The following is a 20,936-nucleotide window of genomic DNA, read 5'->3' as shown; positions in this document are numbered from 1 at the left end:
AGAAAATTGGTCCCCAATAGCGTGCTGATGGGGGATGGGATGAGCATGGTCGATCTACCCTTAAATTTTAAAATTACTTTCGCACCAACGTACACTTTTTACGGGTAGGGGAGCAGGCGTCGCAAATGCGATGGTTTATCTACTCTTCCAAATAGTCTTTCGGAAGTCCTATTTTGTTAAAATTGCCTGCCTCATTGAAAACTATAGTTTAATAGGAAAATTCTTGATCTTCGGGGGCGCTCGGAAAACCAAAATGACTGACATATACCAAAATCGTATTGTCTTAACGAGATATAAAACACGATAGTATTAACTAAAAGAATGATGTTTTCGGACAATACTATTAGACACAATTTAATTGATTTAAATCAACTGCCATCTGAATTGCCTGTACACTCATTTTTTTCATATCAACCTTCGACAATGGAAAGTGAAGTGAACAAGTGGGACCCACCAAACCCATTCGAGACCAGTCAGGCACTGAAGGGCGGAGATGTAACACACAAAAATGAAAAAGGATATTTAGAAGACATATCGAAGAAAAAATTATTCAAGGTAGAAATTTCAATCTAATGGAGATTCAGTCAAACAAAATATCTCATATAAACATTTTTCACCAATCTTAATAATATTTTCAAAACAAATCCACACTCAAATTTTAACTCATATCTGAGGACCTTTGAAGATCTTATCATTTGTCAAGTAAATAAAATATTAAACATCTATGTCCCATAGTTAGCCATCTGACCGAACTCCGCTAAAAAAAACACGCAGACTAAGTATAAGACAATGCTTTAAGGCTGAAATCATCCGAAGTTGGAAGACAACTCGTGAGTTCCTGATGCCGCAGTTAGGAGGGGAGAGGAGCAGAGTCGAGATTATGATCTGGCTGCTAGTTTACTCGGGATTGGCTTACTCCATGGCCAGACAGAGCATACAACTGTACCAAGTTAGAAAATACTGCCAATATTAATCATCAAACATTTTGTTTTGATACCTCTGCTACAAACGTTTGTTGTATGGCTGCTTGTTTTGAAACTCTTAAATGAAATTGAAAGCCTGAATATTTCATAGGAATACCAGACTCAGCAGCCGTATGTGGTGGTGAGCATGGACTCTCAATACCCCACGCAGTTCCCTTCCATCTCAGTCTGCAACAAGAATGTCATATCCGCTTTCAACGCAGTCAAATACGCAGAGCTCAACTCACTCTACGGAGTCGAACGTAAGACAACGGACGACTCATCTACACTCGCGGCACACGCACAAACTAAACACACCATTCTGATTCTGACGATGAAGATAATTTATTTGAATGGTGTTTAATTAAATTAATAAGACACCATTCAAATAAATTATCTTCGTCGTCAGAACCAAAGATGTTTTCTGCACTCTTTGAGACAACAGGATGGTAATTCAAAAATTTGTTCGCCATGGCAGAAAACAAGATGATATGTAACGAAAATGGTAGCGATTAGGTAGCAAGAGGTACTTTAAACACGCCGTACAAAGGAAAAACATGAATAATAATTGCCTGATGCTCTGCAAGTAGCACAGAAAGTTCATACCGCGGTTATTTTGGATCTCTTTAACAATCGCTTTCCCTATGATACCTACTAAATAATTGCCATCCATATAAATAAAAACAATAAATTAGCTCTAAAACATTCGATTTATAAATAGAATTTTGCAGCATTATGATTGGTTGAAATATCGATTAACGTAAATTACTTAACAATTACCCCCTTTTCTTGAAGGGGAGGTAGATATTGTTAAGTAGATCCGTTAATTTTTCTATTTGTCGCTTTTTAGTGCGTGGATTGAGCAGATAAACTCAAGCTCTTGAGAACTTTATTAAGCGTTTTAACTGACCACAGTTATCTTATAGCATTACTTGCGATACATAGCAAACATAGCACGGCCAGCTAGTTAACGAAAAATGACGAAAGTCTCTAAGTTGAAAAAATGGAATGGGTATAAAAAAAATTAGATCTCTCTAACTCTCTAAAAATTCATAGCACGATTTCCCTCGAATGTAATTAATTTCGAGGAACGCATGTCGAGAAAAACAAAAGCCGGTGTACAAAAAGCATGGAAGCAATATTTACTAAGCGGTGACTAAGCCCACATTCTTGAGGCCGATACTCGTTGAGCCAAAAAAAATGATGCCATGAGAACTAAAGCTACAGAAAAATTTCTATGAAAAATGAAATCTATTATCATGAAGATATATGTTTGCCCTGCAAAAGACGCAGTATTAAATGACTAAGCCAATATAACCTACACCGATTTTACCTATGAAATGAATTAAACAAAATAAAACCGTAAAGAATTATACAAAATCGGAGTTGATCAATATAGAAGCAGGATAATGAAGAGAGGGTATTTTAAAAGCAAACACGCGCAATTTATGTCTGTTAACAAGTAGTGCAGGTATGAAGATGAAGACTAAGAACAAAAATAGTTCCGGAGAAAATTCTGGTACCCGGTTGCACTGCACTTACTAAAGCAAAAGTGATAACAAAAAAGAAAACTTTCTTCCAAAAAATTTACCAGAATTTTTTTTCACATTTCAGATTCATCTTTTAGTTTTTAAAACTCTAAGAGCTGAGGAAGCGCTAAACTAAAGTTCAAAAATTAGTTTGATTTTACTTTTTGAATTTTTTTTGAGAGCTTTTTGCGTTACTCGCTACAGAGTACACTAAAAGCAGAAATGTTAAAACAATTTTCTTGACACTAAAACTTTTGATGTCGATTGACTTACTACTCCAAGGGCTTTAATGTGATATATCACTCAACCCATTCTGATGATTATTGGTGGTACCTGATTTAGCAAGAAAAAAATGATACAGCACCCTTTTTAGTGATCGGAACAGTAAAAAAAAATCGATACATTAACATCTTTGATTGAGTACCATAAATTAAATAATTGAATTTTTTGAATTAATAATTCTGACTAATATTTAATCGTTCTTTGTTCGTTTTTATAATCATTTATAATCATTCCACTTAAACTCATAAAGGCAGAGTCCTATATGAAGGAGAGACTATCTTAAAAATAATAATATTAGGAAATCAAAATTGAGTATTCAAAAATCTCGAAAAAACATGCAATTCAATTTCGGCCGAATACCAAATTAGTAGAAAATGCAATTGAGCTGGTACGTCTATCCGAAATTGATTCCAACTAAAATTACCACTATTTTTATGAAAAAGCCAAAAAGAGGAAAATGTTTTGTTTGTATAGCTTTAAAATTTTAATTACAAACTTTTATTTAATGCCGAGTACTCGCCCATTTCAGAGAACCTGGCCTCCCGAGTAGCCAGTGGCGTGAACGCTCTGCGATCCAGGGGTGATTTTGAAGCAGGTTTCGCCCTCGAGAACCTGTGTATCTCCCTCGTTTGCCCCATACAGAACAGTTCGTGGGAGGATGAGTCTCATTTGTGCATTCCGAACGAGTGGCTGTGCGATGGGTTCAATGATTGTCTCCTAGATTCCGAAGCAGGAACTTCTTGGGACGAGACAGAGTACATGTGTGCTGTGAGGGAGGCCGCAAATTTTTCACAGGTACATAATGATAACAATGAAAAAATCATTTAAATGCCAAGATAAGGCTGGTAATTGCAATGAAATAGCTGGAAATATTTAATGTTGAGATCGCTCGAAAAAAAAATTTTGTTCTCCATAGCTTCAGATTTGTGACTAGTTTCAAAAACCACAATAAAACATCATCTTAACTTCAAACTGACCAACAAAACTGAGTGAAAAGCCTTCTTTTGAGTGTCTATTTAAGAGTGACTGAAGCAGAAGCTGATTTAGGGAAGAACTCTTGTACCCCTCAGCGAATTGTTCCCATGAACAGCCAAATCGAACACTCTGGTACATTTTTTGTGATAACGATTTTTGGCCGACCAACCCTAAAAACTTTGTAAAAGCACCTTTCGCGCCAATATACACTAAATTTGAGGATGAAGCTCGAGCTGAAAAAAACGAGATTTTTTGTCCAAACCCTTCCAAAATAAAACACCTAAAAAACTTTTGATTATAGCCTTCTATTTTGTGAAAGGTATGAAGATGGAACCTTGAAAGTTACGTGATACAGATATTACAAATGATCTGAAAATATCAAGCAATTACGAAACTTGATTCGGTTTGGCATCAAGATTCGGTTCAAAGTCTGCTAAGATAAGTTAATTTTTATGAGATAGTCTTCGAAAATTACATAACATACTTACTTACTTAGCTCGATGTAAAGGGCCATCAAAACATATTTAAAATAAATATCCGAAAGGTGAATGCCGTACATAAAGACATCTTAATGTAAGCACTTGCAAAGGAATGAAAAAAATCGAAACAACCACAACAAATAACTTCAAAACCCGTCCATAAACACAATCGACGGTGTTTATTGAAAATTCAAAAGCAATTATATAGAGGCAACTGAACCGACAGAACATGAGTAAATTCCCATAGAACCGAACACAAAACTATGAATTCTATTTTAAGATTTTTAAACATTTTGTATGATTCTGAGGTGAGCATGAAAACTATGTTTTCCTTGAAGGAACCAAAATTAGGTCACCAACCCAATAAAAAAAATAGCCGAAATCATTTGGGCCGAATTAAGTTCTAAGAAAAAATGAAAAAATACGAAGTCAAGGTTAGTAAATTTACAATTAGAAGAGTGAATCCAAACATTAAAAGCAACTACAATGAAATGTGCGTACATCAAAAAAAATCTAAGATATGGCAACTAAACCGACAAAACATAACGAGTCAAATAAAAGGCCAGTAATACTTTTTGAAACGCAAAATTTCCCCTATGAAAAAAACAGGCCCTGGTCAGATTCGAACCCAGGAACTTTGCTGAAACAAACGTAATAGTTACCTCTACACCAACTGTGTCGCAGACCCTAAAAACTTTCGATTCATTATTAAAGAAGATACCAAATGATTCAAGTGACTTTGTTTAACAAGTTGTTTATCCGAAATTTTTTTTTGTTAAGTACAAAGGGATGTAATCAGCGTCTATCAACTAAATTATAGTTCCAAAAAGATTGCCTCAAATCAAACTTGGAACGATTTGAGCCGGATTAAACATTGACTACCGCTGAAACAGTTCGAAATTTATCGCGCGTTAATTGTCCCTTAGTTACTTCCAACTCAGGCCTGCCAACTTTTATGAAACGAAATATGAACCTGGGACCAAACCTTGAAAAACGAACTTTATATGAACCTAAGAGAGCATTTTCTAACTATCAGAAAAACATGGTCAATTAAAACATTTATTTCTTGACAAATACTGAGTCAATGAAAACTGCAGACTGTTGATCCAATGTGACCATAGAAACAGTTCGTAGGTTATGGAGCAGTTCCTTCTTCTTTTCAAGAGCTTCAAGAGCTTTTTAAGCCTCGTCAATGCTAGAATCAACTTCGTTCACCTGGTTCTTGAGAGCCAATCATCGTACTACAGTTATCAATGAAATCAGAAAGCAATTTGGTATTTGTAGACACAAAAGAGTCAGTATCAACATTGACATTTAGTACCATGGTCCTCAAATATCGATTTTTTCGAACACCGTCCGCATAGTTAACAACTCAAGAGTTCATCCCTTGTTTTACCATTATAAGATGTTTCCTCGAGATGAATACCGACAAACTTGTCTTTGACTTCATTTTTCAAAATAGTACGAGCGTATGGGGCTATTACGTAAACTGCCACATAGGTTGCTTTTGTCTTTCCACATTTAATATTAGCGTGGCCCGAATCGGAAAACATTTGTTTGCAATTCCCGCGAGCACTAGATGCCGAATCACTGGAAGCGAAAGACTGGCCGTTCACTACAATATCAAGAACATGAATAATAAGTGCTCTCAATCGCTGGCAATCAGTCTGAGAAGATGTTGCTGTCCTAATGTCGGGAGTCGCGGCGCGCGCAGTTACCGCTTTCTTGTGGAGCTGAGTCTCTTCATGTATCTTTAGATCGAACCGCCCATGTGAAATCCGAAAAACGCGATTATCCAATATGCATCGGACTTGGTCCTGGTTCTCGAAAAAACTTTCGAAAAAAATGAAGGTATAAAAAAAAACTATATAAAATAGATGTTCTAAAAAATGTGAACTCTGGCTCAAATACGAAACAAATATGAACCATATGAACTAGTTCATATAATGAACTAGTTGGCAGGCCTGTTCCAACTCTTTGAGAGTAGTCGAAACAAAAAACCAAAGTTTAACGCTACCGAGACACTCGCAACAAAAGACAACTCGTAACAAAAGACAACTCGCGAGATGTCGCTTTTTCTGAATTTTTCGAGTTATTTTTTGTTACGAGTTGTCTTTTGCTTCGAGTGTATCGGTAGCGTTAAGCTTACGTTTTTTGTTTCGAATACTCTTTTATTTTTAACCTTGCGAGCTGTCGCTTTTTCTGAACTTTGCAAGGTTCAAAAACAAATTAATATTTGAGAACTAGTAGGAGCGGGGCTATAACCGGTTCTGAACTTCGAATTAAGTCCTACATTCTGTTGGCAAGCTCGCGACACGTTGGCGCGACTGCAGCTGAGAGTTTATTGTTCCGACCATTGAAAATGGGGAGGAACTTTGTATTCCGTTGTTTTAGTTTTTTTCTTCTTTTTGTTTTCCACGCAAAATCAGCTACCAAAAATAATCATCGTGCAGGGTTGAGTGATATATCATTTTAGAACCCTTCAGTCGTATTCGAACCATTTTTAAAAAATTCCAAAAATTTTTCCCAGTGTCGAGAAAAACCGGTTTGAAATTTTTGATTTTTCGTCTTATTTTGAGCGAGTGAAGAGAATGAAATAAACTCAATACTCCCGCCCTTGATAAACCAATTAAATGCTTGACTTAGTTTTTTTCTTCAAAAATGGGCGATTTTTTTTTTTTCATTGTCCGATATAAGATCTTTCTAAGGCCCAGAAGCTCTAACTGAGCGTGGAAATCGCTTCTAATAAATGGTATTCTCACTTATCCTGTCACGCCTTCTTCTGTTAATATCCAGGTGTTCAACATGTCCAGACCTCTTTCTCTAGAGTGTGCTCTTGGTTTCATTGCATGCACTGAGTACACGTGTGTGCCCATATGCGACTACCGGCACAAACCAGAATGTGTCTACGGAGACATCCCAGAGAGTCTCATGAGTGCAATTAATTGTTCAAACTGGAGCAAAGAAGATCTCTACACGCGAAGAAGTCAACAAGACTGGATCTTCGATCTGGTTCGGGGCAGAGTTGAAAAATCAGCGGTAATTTTAGATGCGCAGACGATGCAGAAAATTAAAGTTTGCTTCAATCACAACATTTTCAATAATCAATTTACAGTTAAAGGCTTAAATTAACACCGTCTAATTTATTAATCGAAATAGTTGAAAACTGAAAAAGTTTAAGCACCTCTCAGTGGTCATCATAGATCACAACCATCTATGCACTGAAAAAACTCGAATCATTTTAGATTGAGAGACTCCGTAGACAGAGACGACAAGTGACAAAAGGAGTAGAAGACCCTAATTGGGCAAGCTTGGGAAATCAGGACTGGAGAAAGATCTACATGGACACTCTCGAGGGAAACATGACCATGGACAAGATACCAACAGGTAACAGGTGAGAGGAAAACGTATCAAGTTAATATTGCATACAAAATTGCTACCAGTGCCACTCTAGAAAAAACGTTGTATCAGCATGAGATTTCCGATTCAAGCTAGAAAGACTCGAAACTAATGTTTACAACACATTTAGACACTGCAAACATCGAACAGCAAAAATGATGGTGCAGTTTTAAATTGAATCACTGATATTGGGAGGTTCAAATTATCACTCTGCCAACTTGGTACTACTAGCAAAAAAGAATCCTTAACTTAATTTTCGTTCAACGAAGCTCATACTTTCTTTACGAGAACATCTTCCCAAGTTCATACACTATACATCTATGAACTGCCTAAGTTTGTTTTTTAAAAACATTCTGAGATTCATAGTGAAGCTTTTGTAAATGACAATTTCGTGTTAAAAGATTCATCATACAATATCACAAGGGCTACGAGAAGCTTGGTTAACATTCGTGTATCTTTGAGCTATCAATTAAAAGAGTATCTTTATGCAATCGAAATGCAACTTATAACAATATTTTGGAAGAGAAAACAATCAATCATCCTAAAAAAGAACTTGCAATTTTTTTCTGAAGTGATAACTATGCCCATCAAATTCGAGATTTATTTATTGTAAGAAACAAAGATTTGACTACTTTATTCACATAGGACACAGGAGCTTTGTCTAATCATTAGAGAGAGAGAGAAATGCTTAACTCCTTTAATAGAATAACAAACTATGAAAAAAAAAGCAAGTAATGAAACTAGCTTTACAAGAAATACATCATTAGAGACAGAGTCGAAGCTGAGCTTCGCACCACTTGCGATACAACACAAGCATAAAAAAGAAGTCGAAAAAATAAGTTAAAGAAAAATTTAAAGAAACCAAAACATTCTCAATAAAAAAATAAGTTTGTTTTACTTATCCTGGATCAAAGGGGTAAATTCAAAAATTGGACTTTACCCGAAACCTTAGTTGCTTCTACTAAAATAAATGAGAAAAGTGAAAACTTTTAAGAAATTTCTATCTTCCCAAAAACATAAAATTTTCATCACAAAAAATGAGGAGTCGCCAATTCTGAAGGAAAATTTCTCGCAACCGGTTATTTCGATTGAACCCTACATCTCAAAATTCATAGGATAGTTTCTATGAAAAGCAAAATGTTTCTAAAAACTATGATAAGTTCAAAAACTTGTCTTTCCGAAATCTATCACTTTTCGATAAAAGTCCGAAATCTATCACTTTCCGATAAAAGTCAAGTTTCCAAAAAATGGTCAAAAACTAAAAAACTGATTTTTCCGTGAATCATACCTTTTTGAGTGAGCCGTAGCCGCTTGAGCAGAAGATGCTTCGATTGAAAGCAAAAACTCAAGATTTGAGAGTTTCGTTTTCGAAAACAGTTTAAAAAGACGGTACAAAAACCAATCGTTGTTTCGATTGAAAGCAAAATCAAAAGATTTGAGAGTTTCGCTTTCGAAAATAATTTCAAAAGACGATAAAAAAACAATAATTGACGTTTCCGAGGGCCATAACTTTTTGTAAAATATTGGGGGTAGCTGCCATGCAGTTGAACTTCCCATAACGCGGTCTATCCATTTAACCCAAAAACTCACATTTGATAGAAAAGTTACCGAGTAAAAGAAAAAAAAACAATCCCAAAAATATGGGTCAAACATTCCCCACATACTTATTCGAAGGCTGCAGACAGTAGGGTACAGTACAAAGATACAAGGGGGTTAAGCAGGCACACAGGGTAGTAAGCGCTCTTTTCATTGATATGCTTTTTTTGAAATTTCGGTAGATAGGTTTCTACTGACCTAAAATTTTTGTTGAAACGTGAAAAAAACTTCGAAAAAGTCTCAAAAAAGTAGAAATAAAAAACACAATCCCATAGTTTTTCAAAATTCTTGATTTTGTCAAACAGGAAATTTTTACCCTCAAAATTACAAAATATAAGTTGACTAAGCCGACGCAACATCAGCTGAAACCATTTAGTCGAAAAAAACGTCAAAGTTATTCAAAATCTGACGTGGTAAAATGACAACTTTCAACAATAAAAAAAAATAAAATACATGCTTTACAAATTAGTTTGATAAATAAAACCATCAGATAATAATAATGATACTTAAAAAAACGAAAAATGAACTGAGGGAAGCTAGCCCAAAACCACGAAACCGAAAAAAAACAGTAACATTTTTCGATAAATTCATTTGTGAAAATAATCACTGTCCCAGTAGTACTCCACCAAATATCTTAACTACCTAGATGAGGTACTTTTATTTGAACTTTCGAGAAATTGAGCACGTCTTGAAAATTACCATTCCTAGGTCGACCATTCTGTGACTTAAGTTATTTACGGGAAAAAAGTCTAGTACCCTGTTGCAATACACTTATTTATCGCAAGGGTAAAAAACATTACACAGAGGCGTAGCTGCTCTTCCCAAACACAAGCGAGGAAAATGCAAAAAAGATCTCTAAACAGGCAAAACAAAGTGAAATAAGGAAAAGGTTAAAAAGACACCTAGAGAAACTTTTTTGCAAGGCTTGGTAATAACACGTTCCCCTATCTGCTTCATGACCGCTTGTAATTTTACTAACACTAGCCACCAATAAAGCAGCTGCAGTTTCTATCAAATTGCCAATGCGATGCAGGAAAAAGTCGACCAAAAAACTAACTATTTCAATGTTCCGGTTTGGATCTCCTACCGATTGATTAGGATTTCCACTTCCTTAGCATCCCGCCATAGACGCTTGGAAGAAAAACTAGTTGCCCAGATTTTGCTAGATTCACATGTTTCAATATTTTGATCATATTTTGTACTGATACCGAAATGCGTAGTTTTGAAAATGGACTAAACAACTGAATTCAAAACTAGTTGCACAGATTTTGCTAGATTCACATGTTTTAATATTTTGATCATATTATGTACTGATACCGAAATGCGTAATTTTGAAAATGGACTTAACAACTGAATTCAACCTTTCAACTGAATTCATTATTTCAGATTTGGCTGGGTAGTTTTCGAAAAAAAAATCTAAAAAACGATAAAAAATCGAAAAAGTTGACTTTTCCTAAATTCACAAAATTTTCTCTATTAAAGCATGGAAATAGTCTCGTATGCAGAGAAGATTTCCACGCCCTGATTTTTAGATTGAATCCTTAATATCGGCTTTATCTTGTAGCTTTCGAGAACTTTGATGAAAAAAAAACGGGCAAAGTTTCAAAAATTGTACATTTTCAAAGGCCATATTTTTTCAAAACACAGGGCATAGCCGCTTGCGCAGGGAAGATTCGCTTACCACGTTTTTTCTTCCGGTTGAACTCGTATTCTCCGATTTGGCAGGGTAGTTTTTGAAAAAAGTCAAAAAAAACTAAAAATTATTCAAAATGTCAAAAAATGGGACTGTTTGAGGCCATAACTTTTTTCTTCCGAATTTAGGGAATGGCCGCTTCAGAAGGATAGATCCCAATTGTTAGTTCTGTAGTTTAAACGTTCATCTCAGATTTATGCATTTATTATTTGAGAAAATGACCAAACTCAAAATCAAATAAGTCAAAAATCCCCCTACTGAAACTTTCGAAAGCCGTAGAACGTGGTGTAAACTGAAAAGAGACTAGCAAAATATGCAGGCACATAGAATATCAGCCAGTTTTTCCAATGACACCATTGTTTTGAAAACTGGTTCAGTAATTTTTGAGAAAAAAAAATAAAACTTTTGCAAAAAGTTCAAAATTTTTTCTAAGCATCGCAAAAAAATTAACAAATCCCATACATTTCCATAAAACCTGTTGTTTTCAAACAGGACCTAACACTATCCAAAAATAAACCAACACTATATCCTATTAAATTACATATGCTTAAATACGCTTAAATTTGATGAAATTGAAATATACCAAAAGTTCCACTAATGAGCACTTTTATTTACAACTTAGGTTGAAAAAAAGTAGGTTCGTAATAATACACTTCGCTTCGCTTGTGTTAACACAGCTCGAAGTCTAGGTAGCTCGAAAACATTGTACATCTGCGTAAAAATAAAGAAACGTTAAGTGCAGGAGTTCGAAGCGCTGAAACTGGAGTCGACAAGCTGGTTTAAATAACTTTTTATTACGAGTCAATTAAAGCTGTGAAGATTCTATATAGTACGCAATGATTTTTTTTCGTTTGTTTTTTTGCAGAAAGAATTCTTAAAATTTGCTCACGCTCAAATTTGATATTTCGCGGTTTCGTTTTTGAGTTTTTTTTCTAAAATTCGGTTCATTTCTTTTGCTAAAAGGAACTATCGAACAGCAAGAAAGTAAGAGTCACTAAAAATGTGATCGATTTCTGGTTTCGAAAGAGGTTTTTAATATTCGGATTTCCTAGAGGAACAAAAAATTTACTTATTCATCCAGTTTTCTCAAGCGGGGTTAATTTTATTTAAAAAAGTGTCGATCATAAATTATTATTGAAATTGAAGAAGCTTTAAATCCATATATTTGTTCAAGTTCGAAAAATGAAAAATTTTTAGAAAGAAGTCAGTTATTTCTCTGTTTTCTTGGCATCACTGACTCTTTTCCAGCTATTTTATTTTAATCCCTTTGGCTGGATCATCAAACACTGATATGATTCTCTTGCGTACTAAATAATTAGTAAATGCATCAATGGAAATGAAGTTAGCTAATCCCTGTTTCTGCAGCGCCTCCGAGCATTCATTAAGCCTAAAACTCAGACTGACAGTTCGAAAAAACGGACGGTCTATGATCTTAAAGAAAAAGCAGAAAGCAGCTATGTAATGAATATGCATACTTCATCTCAAATTGAATATCCTGTAATTTCCAGAACCGTTGATTGATGCGGTTTTTAAAAATAACGGGATAAAGATGAATGCTTACATTCTGTAGGTAGTTTTTAAAATTCAATACACTTACGAACAAAAAAATTCGATATTTCGCACCACTTCCATTTTTACTTTGGGCGGTTAAGAATACTTCCTCTTGGAAATTGAACTTGAAAACGAACTCAAAAGTTCAAACCGAAAAAAAGAATGTTCAGCTAAATGAAAGAAAAAAATCAAAAATTTCTGAAAACCCTCTAGTAAAACCTATAATTAGGTATATATTTTAAAACAAGCAGCTTTATGGGACTTCCGAAAATTTCAAAGTAAGGCTGCAGGTAATGTTTATACGGACATTAACGTTTAAAATGGTGCTTTCAATTTTCAACAAATTGTGAAAAACCGTAGATATTGGAAATAAGATCTGTATCATTCGAGTAAACTCTGACAGCGCCCAATTACAGGAATGGTAATTTCAAATTTTGTTAAAAAAATTTCATTGAAGTTTTTTTTACTTAAGTTTTGAAAAACCATAAAATTCTGCTAAGTTCTTTGAAAAAAATTTAAAATGACATAAAAAACGTCGCATCTCGGAAAATGACAAAATTTGAATGCAAAATTTATACAATGAATGCAAAATTTATAACTTGCAGCTCGTGAGAGCACCTTTAATCACAAAACTTATTAACACAAATTTAAAAAAAAATCACAAAACACGTCATATCTCAAAAATACAAAAATTTGAGCAGTCTTCTGGAGCTAAGATTCGCAACCTCTGAGTGCACTCTGACAGCCCCCAACTAAAGGAATAGGGATTTCAAATTGAAAAAAAAATCAGTTTTTTGTAAAAAAATTTTTTTTTTTTGAAAAAATCACAAAAAACGTCATATCTGGAAATCTTCAAAGATTTGAGCAGTCACATTTGGAGGCAAGACTTGCAACCCCTGAGATTACGTTGACAGCCCCCAAGTGCTGGGTTGGTATTTTGAAAATTTGAAACAAAAAATTAAATTTATAATTTCTGAATTTTTTAAAAAACTCCCAAACAGCGTCATATCTCAAAAATTTGTGCCGTCATATTTGGAGGCAAAACTCGCAACTCCTAGAAGTACAATGGAAGAGCTTCATGTAGAGATGTGAACTTCAAGTTTTGTAAAACCCTTTAAAACTAAGTTCTTTGAACAATTAAAAAAAAGACAACAAACGTCACATCTCGGAAGTAAGAGCATTTTGAGCAGTCGCATTTGGAAGCAAGATTGGCGACTTGCAGCTCGTGAGAGCACCTTCGCAGTACAAAACTACAAGGTCGGAAGTTCCAATTTTCTGAATTTTCTAAAATCTAAATTGTCTGAAAAATTATAAAGAAATCATAAAACACGTCATATCTCGAAAACTACAAGGATTTGAGCAGTCATATTTAGAGGCAAGATTCGCAGCCCCTGAGACCCTCAGAATACTCTGACAGCCCCCACTACAAAAGCGGGAATTTCAAATTTAGTAGAAAAAAATAAATTTATGTTCTCTGGAAATTCGCAATTCAAGGGTGTACCCTGACACAGCCTCACTATTAGAGATAGAAACTTCAAATTTTGTGAAATTTTATATCTAAATTCTTTGAAAAACTTAGAGAACGTCATAACTCGAAGATTACAAGGATTTGAGCAGTCATTTTTTAAATCTAAATAATTTGAAAGTTTTTGAAAAATCATTAAAAACGTCATATCTCGAAAACTACAAGGATTTGAGAGGTGAGATTAGGAGGCAAGATTCACAATCCCTGAGTTTACCCTGAGAACTCCCAACTACAGGTTTGAGAACATCAAATTTCGTGAAATTTTTCAAATTCAAGTTTTCTAGACTTTTTTGAAAAATCTCAAAAATAGCCGTATCTCGTTAGCTAAAAGGATTTCATTATTCAGATACGGCGACCAAATTTGCAACCCTGGGGAATCCTTATAGCATCCTACCATTGGGTTGCTAATTTCAAAATTGATAAAATAATCCTTGACATCGAACTGGAAAATTGAAAAAAAAATCTTAACCATTGCAATATAGGATATAGCTTAAACGTGTAAAAAACCTTTCATTAAACATGCAAAAATATTACGTTGAAATTATTTAAATATGGCGAGATAGTGAAGCCCGCATTTAAATATATAATAGATTTGTTGCCTAAACAGCAGTTCTGTTTTCCAGGTACTCTGGTAGGTATGAGCTGGGGCCAGATGTCCACTCTAGGCCTGAACTTGGAGGAGTTCGTGGTGGAGTGCATGTACAACACAGACTACTGCAACCGATCGAACTTCCTCGAAAGCACCAGTGCCACATACGGGAGGAGAGTAGCAAAAATTAATTATATTCTATCGATTATTAAAAAAGTATGAATAATGACTACAGGAAAAACAGCAAAAAATCAACACAGCTGCGAGGTTTGAAAAATTCATTATATCAATTCTAAGCCGCGATATTTCAATGGAAGCATACCGAGAGAAGATATGATTTCAAATGCAGAACTTTTTATTGACTTAATCCACAGCGAAATCAGAGAACGTGTATTTTGTTCATACATGAAGAGCTTAATGCAAAGAAACCATAAACTGTTAGTCATTTGTCGGAGGGATGAGAGAAAATAAACTATAACAATTATCAACTCACAGCTGAAATAAATTTAAAGCTTATCTCATTGTCATTTTTGCGCAACATTAAATACTCTATGCGGCGTATTTTATAGGTGTTACACATTCACCGCAGACAGACCCACTTTCCAAACTGGCTCGGAGAGTGGACTGCAGCTCACGCTGTTCCTGGACACAGTTCACTCTATGGGGACACTGACCCCCGAAGTGGGAGTCGACCTATTCATACACGATGCACCCGATGTCAGAATGGCCAAACTACAAATATAACACTACAAAAACCATTTCAATTATTTCTTGCCATTATTTTTTCACGCAAGGAAAACCTTTTTCACACAATGAAAACCATACATTTCTAAAAGCAGTTGAACATGACTAAAAGAGAAAAAGTACAAAATGGCTCAATTTGAAGCAGTTAATCTATTGCAAAAAGTTTTTTAAATTGGCCACCCTGTCCGAGGTGCCCCCTACTGCTATGGATCCGATCTCTCTCGAGAATGGCAAAATGTACAGCATCGGCATAGGCCAGAGATACTTCGAAAGGGAACGTGACTTGAGCAAATGCCGATCCGAATGGCCAGATGGTAATTATATCAAGCACAGACGGAAACAATGTACAGTTACTGTACAAAACAAATTAAGCAGTTTCTGACTTTTTTACCCTGAATTTAATGTAAGTTTTACTTGCTTCGATGAGCTATTTAAAACAATTTTAGCTAGAATATATTTTGACAAAGAGGCGAAGCGGAGCTTCGCACCATTTTCGATACAACACAAACAAAGAAAAAAAGTCGAAAAAAATTTAAATGTTGAAAAAACTAGAAGATTCCCAAAACCGAGTTTCTCGATTCCACGCAACCTGAGAATTGGTACGGTGGTTTTCGCGTAAAATAAAAAAATTTTCCAAAAAACTGTATAAGTTTCTACGCTTTGACTTCTTTGAAGGCCATAAACTTTTTCTGAAACAAACTAGGCATAGCCAATTAAAAACAGATTTTCAACAGCCTGTCAACTCGATTAAGCCTTTGAAATCAGATTTGGCCGGTCAAAAAATCCGACTGTCATAACTTTTGGTGTCCAAAAACTTATGCTTAGTTGCATAATCAAAAGAATTTCTTACAACGCGTTCTTCGAATTGAACCCAAAATCTCAGATATGGCAAGGAAAACTTCGAGAATATTCAAAAAGTTTTAAAAAGGACAAAATCAAAAATTTGACTTTTGAGAGGGAAACAACTTTTTGTGTAAGCAAAACTTTGAGTGGCCGCATACACAGGGAGTTTTTCAGAACAATTTCATTCATTGAACGTAAATATTCTAATTTGATCGTAGTTTTCGAAAAAAAAAAGAAGAAAAAAAAATCAAAAACATGGGTCAAATATTCCCTCACAAAAATATGGGTTAAATACTTCCCTACAGACATTTTCGAAAGCTGTAGACAGAAAAATCAAGAAAAAAACACTCTAGACGAGCATAGAGGCACAAAAGAAAAAAAGACTCTAGGCGAGCATACAGGCATTCGATTGATATCCCTTTTTCGAAAACCAGTAGAAGTTTCGGAGAAAAATTAAAACTTTTCCAATATAATTGAAAATAATATTCCATAATAAAAAAAATCTTTCAACAAACTAATTGGTAAACATACAACCAACTTGAAAAAGCGGAGGAAAGTGTTTAAATTGTGCTTCTATTCAAAGGACCCGAAATTAGGTTATTAGGTTATTAGGCCGATGAAAAAAAAACAAACAAGGAAATACGAAGTCAAGGTAAGTAAAATTACTTATTGTAGGAGCAAACCAAACACTAAAGGCAACATTAATGAAAAATGCTCGTAGCAAAAAAAAGACGATTCCAAGATATGACAACTAGGCCGACAAAAAATCAGCAGACAAATAATTGGCCGACAATTGAAGTTGAAACAGAATATTTCCCGCTTGAAAAAAAAAAACAGGGCCTACTCAGATTCGAACCCAGGACGTTTGCCGTCCAAGGCATAATCATTACCTCCAGGCTAAAGTGGGAACGCAATGAAATTTGAATTCTTATGAACCAAGATACAAGTGATTCAAATGATTCTGTTAAACAAGTTGTTAACCTGGAAAAAAGTCTATATTCCAGCTTGATAATGCTTGCTAATCGCAAGCGTAATAATTTTGCATCATAAAATATTTGCCGCTTTTAACAAAGCCCCAAATCATCAACTTTTCGGTCCTTCGTTCGAATTTTGTGTAAAAAGCAAAATATTCAGAATTTTTCTCATCTACAACAAAGCATTTTTTCCAGAACTTTTCATTTCAGCTCGACCCATAACTACTAATGTGATTTATCACTCGAGGCCATATGACGTTAAATTATGGCATTTGAGCTTGTATGAGAAAAAACTTTAATCTGTTTTAGTCACCTAATTCAAAATGTTTTGTGTCGAGAAAACTGGTCTGAACTTCGCAAAAATTGATGACACTGTCAACTCATATTTGATAACACTAAACTTAAATCTGCTCCAATTTTAAAATCAATTTTTCTATAATTACCTCTCATTCTGCAGTTTCTTACCTAATTTATTAGCCAATTGACCATTTTTTCATGTTTTCTCTTATTTTTGAACTTCTGTGAAACTCAAACAGCAACCGGCTATCATTTTTTGTTTTGTTCATCCATGAAAACTATTCCATTTATTGTTGCAGAGATGGGTATTCACAGTCGTGTATCCCTTTTCACCTACAACCAGGACATGTGTGACAATCTGTGGTGTCAGAAGGACTACCTGGACAACTGTGGCTGTATCTCAGACTACACCGGATACCTCATAAGAGAAGACGCTCAAATATGCAATCTTAGGGACCCTGAAACATTGCAGTGCATGAAGAACCGACATCTGTAAGTCACAACAAACCATAAGGGCTCTAAAACTTGATAAAAATATTGTTCCTACGGCAATTTGCATGCGGTGAAACGACAACTCGCATTAAATAGCATTTTAAAACCGCATATCAGCAAAAATTGACAGGGGAAATAGGGTTTAACATCGTAGTTAAAAACACGATAGGTAATTCGAGAAATTATTAAGGAATTGGGAGAAGTCTCTCAGTGGTTAAAAGCAAGTAATTTAAGTTTAATCTATGAAAAAACAACACAAGTAAATATAACAAAAAAAGCGCTACTTGAGTTCCAGTTTTTTTTGATAAGTAGAAACTTTTCTCGCTAACATCTAGGAATAAATTTGATTCAAAACTAAATTTCCGTGAGCACATTGAAACGCAAGCACATAGATTACTTAAGCACATTGCATCTGAAATTAGGCATTATGTTCCGCGAAAGTTGTTACCGTGTTACTATGATTGCAATTTTTAGTCTATTTTTCAATACGGTATCCTCACATATGCTTACTAAGCTAAAATGCCCTTTTACGCATCCACAATTTACAAAAGAAGATAATTTGAACAATTTTTTTTTCTCAGAAAACATCAAGTGTTAAGGCAAAAAGCGATCGATCAAATAATTTAAATAAACTCGAAGTAATAATCGAAATGCAGATCATCGAAAAAAAGGGCTTTTGATAATACTTTAAAAAAAAACTAATATGCAAAAAAATCTCAATTAAACACGGAGGATCTAAGCTGTTCATTTTGTTGCAAACAATAAATTGGTCCCACTAGAGGTTCAAAGCTCGAAAGAAGCTCAGTTTTTAATAGTTGTACATCGCTCAAAGGATCTTTTAGTCTTAGAAAGCAACATGCTTTCCAAATTTGTTTTTAATTGATTCGGATCTCAATTTACCTCATTACTTATACTATATCGCGGTTTTGCCAATGGTTTCATATCCATTATTTCGGGTTCAGTTTGCATATCCATTATCTTAAACTGAACCATTCTTGTACTTATTCACTGGTTACTGCAGCATGGGTGTCCGCTGACTGAAAAGCATGTATCCTGCTGTGCGAGTGTTAAACAGGCTATAGGGACCTGGCTCAGTTAGAAGATGCATTTACCAAATAGTAAACAAACTCAAAAATTTTAATTTAACAGGGTACTAGGTCCTGCACAAACGATTTTTTATTTGAAGTTTTGAAAAAAGTTTTCGTAATCTGTGAAAAAACCACAAGCATGCTAGATCGAAACTTTCAGGCGGCCAGCCAAAATAACGTACTGCTAACATTTAGAGTTCTAAATTACAGAATATGCAATTACGGATTTTTTAAAATAGTTTTTCCAAAGTATTTTAAACTCATTAATGTTATTTGAATGTTTATTTTATTTTTGTCGATTATGGTTGAAGGGCAGCTGTGTGCAACCCTAGTAGGTTCGTTGGCTGTCCTCTCAGGATATGAACAATAATTCTTCTTCTTCTTTTAAAATGACTATGATAGAGTAATCAGATCGAGCAAGCTGAATTTTATGGGAAAAATATTTGCAGCCCCTGCTCGACCTCTTCGATGTTTTTCTGCCAACAAGCATGCATAGAGCTGGACTACAAACTGTCCATATCACAATCGACATGGCCTAGCTCTCAGAGCACCCTCCTATTGGTTAATGAGTTGAACCGACTCAATATGAGCGAACTCCTTAAAAGCTTCCTCTACAACACATTGACGCAGCCTGATATTGGAGTGGAAACCATTAGAAAATCTTTCGCGGAAAACTTTCTCAAAGTGAGACTGTACCTGAACGACCTCCGAATAGAGGTAACATTATTGCAGACCCAGGATTTCGATGTGAAAAATTGTCATACAGCGCTTTCCTTATTGCTTTTTTTCTTCACTTGTGATACGTCAAAACAGGAAGTTAATCACTTTTTCGATGGTTGGGTGAAGGGGGTTCAGAAGTTTATGGGGAAAATAAGCTTTATTTATTGGCATTTTCGGCTATTCTGCTTCAAAAACTACCAGATAACTCGAGAAATCAACAAGGCTGACTAACTACAAATTACGTTAAAATCAGTTCGCAACGCCAGGACTTCAAAAAAAATTTTAGTGTAAAATCTAATTTTTGATTCAGCGCAGTACCGAAGTGAAATCGAATACGATCAATTCATCCCTCAGTAGTTTCGGGGGATCCTTGGGACTGTTCCTCGGGTGGAGTGTGCTCTCTGTGATCGAGCTCGGCGTTCTGTTGATCAGACTAATCGGAATACTGGCCAACTGGATATCTCGCAAATGTACAGATACATGTCACAAAGAAACACACTAAAAGGGACTAGAAAATAACCTCTATTGAAGTTTACATTGATTGCATGATTTGTTTCTATCAAGTAATATTTTTTAAGGGTAATATGAAGTAATATTTTCTAATTTTCTGCGAAATTCTGAGCATGAAAATTCATTTGCTTTCAACATTCAGAAGATTTCTATTCGCTATTTTTCACAGCCAGAAAGTAAAATTTTTGAAGGCGCCAATATATGCTAAATTTAAGGAAAAGGGGTACAGTTTCTCAAAAACCTGCCACACTCATCGTCATTGGCATAATTTCTTCACAAAGTCAGGATTCTCAAAACCTATACACTATCCCTTCCAAAAAACTAAGATCTTTCCCTATAAAAGGCAGATTTAATTTAATCGAAATCGGACGGAAAACACTTAGTTCATTTCTTTTACCTTCATCGCCAAAAAACTCCGATTGATTAAACTGCCAGTGGAATACTGGATAAACAATTGCTCGCACTACAACTAAGTTTTTCTTTTAAATTACCTTTATTTGTGACCTGATTTAATTGTTCAAAGAAAATTGATTCGATTTGATTTAACTATCTGTTATGGCAACCTTCGAGAGCCTTTCGCTGTTTGTCCTCTCTTGATCTAAAATCTATCCTTTTTATCTATTTCCACATTTCCTCGCTCATGATAAATAAATAAACGATTGAGTAAATGAAAACAAATAAATATTCA

The 20,936-nt window shown here is 34.9% G+C and overlaps 3 protein-coding genes across 4 annotated transcripts in view; 2 read left to right on the top strand and 1 right to left on the bottom strand.

The window, feature by feature from the left end:
• Positions 1-20,936, bottom strand: part of LOC134840669 (3-hydroxyisobutyrate dehydrogenase, mitochondrial-like) — a 99,355-nt gene that overhangs the window by 16,757 nt on the left and 61,662 nt on the right. The gene's annotated exons all lie outside the window — the stretch shown is intronic.
• LOC134839646 (uncharacterized) lies at positions 416-14,841 on the top strand. Of its 2 annotated transcripts, none has more exons than XM_063855267.1 (7): positions 416-555; positions 800-949; positions 1,075-1,225; positions 3,303-3,568; positions 7,024-7,266; positions 7,473-7,614; positions 14,615-14,841. In XM_063855267.1, the coding sequence occupies exons 1-7, from the start codon at positions 424-426 to the stop codon at positions 14,800-14,802; spliced, it is 1,272 nt and encodes a 423-aa protein (XP_063711337.1). In that variant the 5' UTR covers positions 416-423; the 3' UTR covers positions 14,803-14,841. The 2 variants fall into 2 exon arrangements, with proteins under 2 accessions (XP_063711337.1, XP_063711338.1); XM_063855268.1 differs by having other exon boundaries at positions 7,473-7,621.
• LOC134839647 (amiloride-sensitive sodium channel subunit beta-like) lies at positions 14,968-20,268 on the top strand. The gene is made up of 5 exons (XM_063855269.1): positions 14,968-15,297; positions 15,515-15,638; positions 17,738-17,930; positions 19,468-19,735; positions 20,049-20,268. The coding sequence occupies exons 1-5, from the start codon at positions 15,241-15,243 to the stop codon at positions 20,238-20,240; spliced, it is 834 nt and encodes a 277-aa protein (XP_063711339.1). The 5' UTR covers positions 14,968-15,240; the 3' UTR covers positions 20,241-20,268.

This window comes from Symsagittifera roscoffensis, chromosome 2, assembly GCF_963678635.1.
Source record: "Symsagittifera roscoffensis chromosome 2, txSymRosc1.1, whole genome shotgun sequence".
NCBI classification, from domain to species: Eukaryota; Metazoa; Xenacoelomorpha; order Acoela; family Convolutidae; genus Symsagittifera; species Symsagittifera roscoffensis.
The sequence above is the reverse complement of the archived record's forward strand: the minus strand, read 5'-3'. Positions and strand labels throughout refer to the sequence as shown.